Source organism: Stegastes partitus, unplaced genomic scaffold, assembly GCF_000690725.1.
Source record: "Stegastes partitus isolate 25-593 unplaced genomic scaffold, Stegastes_partitus-1.0.2 Scaffold3, whole genome shotgun sequence".
NCBI lineage: Eukaryota > Metazoa > Chordata > Actinopteri > Pomacentridae > Stegastes > Stegastes partitus.
Window position 1 is genome coordinate 2,284,199 of NW_007577734.1, and position 3,305 is coordinate 2,287,503.

Consider the following 3,305-nt stretch of genomic DNA (forward strand, 5'->3'; position numbering starts at 1 on the left):
AACCTCCCACTGAGCTAAACCCAGTATGGGCTCATAAATACTCAGACTGTGCAGGGTCCCTGGATCAGCAGCGTTCTTTAATATATTCCCCTGAAAATGAGCTGAAGCACAAACTGCCTGAGTAAGAGACTAAGAGTCATTACACTAGATAAAGCATGGTGTTGAACGCTGGGGGTTAGAGGTTGGGTTGGACGGACGGTGTGACACCCACCGGACAGGTGATCCAGGATCATGTCGAACACCTCCGCCGGGACTCTGTAGAACAGGTTGCTGCCGGAGGCGCACTGACTGCGGGTCACGATGGTCCGGACCGGCTCATGGGGACTCTTCTTGTAACGCTGGGATTTCTTTGTCCATTTATACTTGCCAACGTTTCTGGCTGTTTTCTTGGCCATTGTCTTCACCACTTAATTGACTGTCAAACGAAAAAAAAAAGAATTTGACGAGGAAACAGGAAAACGCTTTCATGCTAACCTAGCTTAAAACCGGCTAATGCTACACCAACAACCTGCTGCTAGCTAAACGCAACTCCTCACAAACTACTTTCAACCTCCAGCTTTAAAGAGTCACAGTTTAAAACATGGACTTAACACGAATACAAGCCAACGTTACAACCACATCTTACCGGTATTGTGAGCAGTATCAGCGGCTAAACGTCGGAGGTAAAAGTAAAGGCGGCTGTGTGCTAACTTCACCGCGTTTAGCGAAACACCAGCAGACGGCGGCGCCAAACTGCTTTCATCCGTCCGACGAGGAGGGAGAACGACTAGAACCGTGTAAGTAACCGCGAAATGTCCCTAAAGTAACACGAAAAAAGTCAGCAAGTGTTATGAGTGAAGCGGAAGTATCACAAACTAGCTAACTGTGAGGAAGAGTTCATGTGATAAGTGCAGTTTGGTAGCTGGTAGCTAGTTAGCTTCGTGCTAGGCTACTAATCAGGCTGCGTTCAGTTATAGTCAATGAATGGAAGTAATGCAGACAAGACATTAAATAATAATATGCAGCTAAAATGTTCCCCCTACAGAGTCTCCCATATGTTGCAAACTATTTATTAATATATCTGTATAAATGTAAATATTAATAATACTACAGTTTCATGGTTCTTATTTAACTTTTAATTCTTTACTCCACAACATTTTTTGCTTCTGTTTTGCACTGTTACAGTTATTTTTTTATTCATATTTACTTTTAGTTTACTCTGTATTTATTGTTGTATTGTTGCACCAACCCACCAGAACAAATTCCTCATGTTGTGTAAACTATATCTGGCAATAAATCTGATTCTGATTCTGATATAGTCAATGTGAATAAATAAATATAGTTATTTTTTTGCCTATATTAACCCCCTTCCATACGTTCCTACATGTCCACCATTTATACAGTCAGTTGTTATTGCAGGTCTCCTCCCGTGGCTCTACTAATCTTAAATTTAATAAAACAGCTTAACTAGTGGGCTGCACGATGGCTCAGTGGTTAGCACCGTTGCCTCGCAGCTAGAAGGTCGCCGGTTTGTGTCCCGGTGCGGATCTTTCTGCGTGGAGTCTCCATGTTCTCCTCATGAAGCGTGGGTTCTCTCCGGGTTCTCCGGCTTCCTCCCACAGTCCAGAAACATGCTGAGGTTAATTGGTGATTGTAAATTGTCCGTAGGNGTAGCTGGTTCACTGTCACTGACTGCTCACAGTTGTGTCTGATTTGTCATTTCCTTTAATCACATTCAATTTTCAACTTGTTTGCAGTCCGTATACGAGGCTCTCACCTGGAGAAAGACCCCGCAGCTGTAGAAACCAATGCAGTCTGGTGTTGGACACTGCTCCAACATGAAGCAGGGAATCTGAAACAAATCAGTGGCACCGTTTTTTTTTTTGTCTATAGATAATAGAAAGTGACAATATTTTGTTTCAGCAGTACTACAACCAACATTGTGCATGATGTGAACTACTTTACTGACTGGTCTTTCAAAACAACAAAAAACAGTTTCTATCCCTTTAAATGCAAAAATGTTACTTGCAAACTAAAGAATATGCTCCAATACTCTTACTCTAACTAAAATTACAGAGACTAAAACATTGAACACCAATCTGCTCTCACCTGTCCCTTTCTTACCTGTGAAAACCTGCCAAAGATAAACTTTAACCTTTCCTTTGTGGGCAGTAACAGGGTGCACCTCTTAAACAACACACCTAAGACATCAAACACAGAAGCACGTCGTCAAACCGAACCTAAAACCTCCTCTTTCCTGTTCCTAGCACTGTGTGGTTATCAATCATGTGTACGGTGGGAGAGTTTTAGCAATATGCTTGAAACAGGTCAACAGGTGTGGAGCAGTGACAAGAGTTCTACAAAACAGGAACAAAACCTTCATTACAAAATACCCAGGCTTCTGTAGTGCTCAATGGCAGATATCTGTTCAAGGCAGGTGGGCTGATGAAAGCGCTGGATGATGATTTTGTTCTTCCAGGCCAAGGTGGAGATGTAGTCGACTACATTTCTCGTGATGTCCTTGGACACCATGCTGAACACGCTGATCTCCAGCACTGAGAAACACACACACACACACACACACACACACACACACACTTTGGCATCAACCTAAAATGTGTTTCAATGACCCTGTTCAAAGACAAAACTAGAAACTGTCTGAAGAAAGTTTGAGTGCAGCGACAATGCAGCTTCTGCCCACTGATAAGTCCTGCTGTGATTACATAAGGTATAATTTATATAAGTACGTTTAATATTTGAAAAGCCAGCATGTGTCAGAGTCCCTGGTAAGAGGGACGTCATGACACCCACCTTAAGTAAACGCAAATCTAAAAACTTAAACTGCATCTGCATAAAACCTGTAGAAGATATCAAAACACAGATTAAGACATATAACATCCAAAGCCTTGTGACCTGTTTACACCTTTAATTTAGTTTTTTCTCTGTAAAACCCGCCCGTGCTACAGGGTACCACAGATGGCTGGGTTTTGCCAGTTGTCTTCTGACTTTCCATTCATTTCAATGGGGATTTTCAATGCAGTTTTTTAAGAATTTCGCAAAATCGCTACGACAAATCGCCACCAAAAGTCACAGGACACCATTCCTGATTGAGCCAAATGTGTTGATATATAATTTTTATGGGTTTTCTCGAAGCTGCAGACAAGTTGGGTGTCAAAAATCATATCGGAAGACTCCATAACAAGAATACACCTGAGGAATAGCAATAAAGCCGATGCATTGGCACATTTAATTTAAACTACCAAGACTTTTTTTTTTCATAATACAAATGTTAGGACTGAAAAGCAAAGTAGTTTTTACTGAGAAGA

At 41.6% G+C, this 3,305-nt stretch overlaps 1 protein-coding gene across 1 annotated transcript in view; it reads right to left on the reverse strand.

Annotated features, from left to right (window-relative positions):
• LOC103354316 (F-box only protein 47) overlaps nucleotides 1–2,996 on the reverse strand; it is a 9,543-nt gene extending 6,547 nt beyond the window's left edge. Inside the window, exons 1-4 of the mRNA XM_008277645.1 lie at nucleotides 2,951–2,996; nucleotides 2,373–2,534; nucleotides 2,104–2,180; nucleotides 1,757–1,831 (exon numbers count right to left, since the gene is read on the reverse strand). Of these exons, the coding sequence (XP_008275867.1) occupies nucleotides 1,757–1,831; nucleotides 2,104–2,180; nucleotides 2,373–2,534; nucleotides 2,951–2,996 (360 nt within the window). The remainder of the gene's footprint in view (nucleotides 1–1,756; nucleotides 1,832–2,103; nucleotides 2,181–2,372; nucleotides 2,535–2,950) is intronic.
• Between the last annotated feature and the right edge of the window lie 309 nt (nucleotides 2,997–3,305).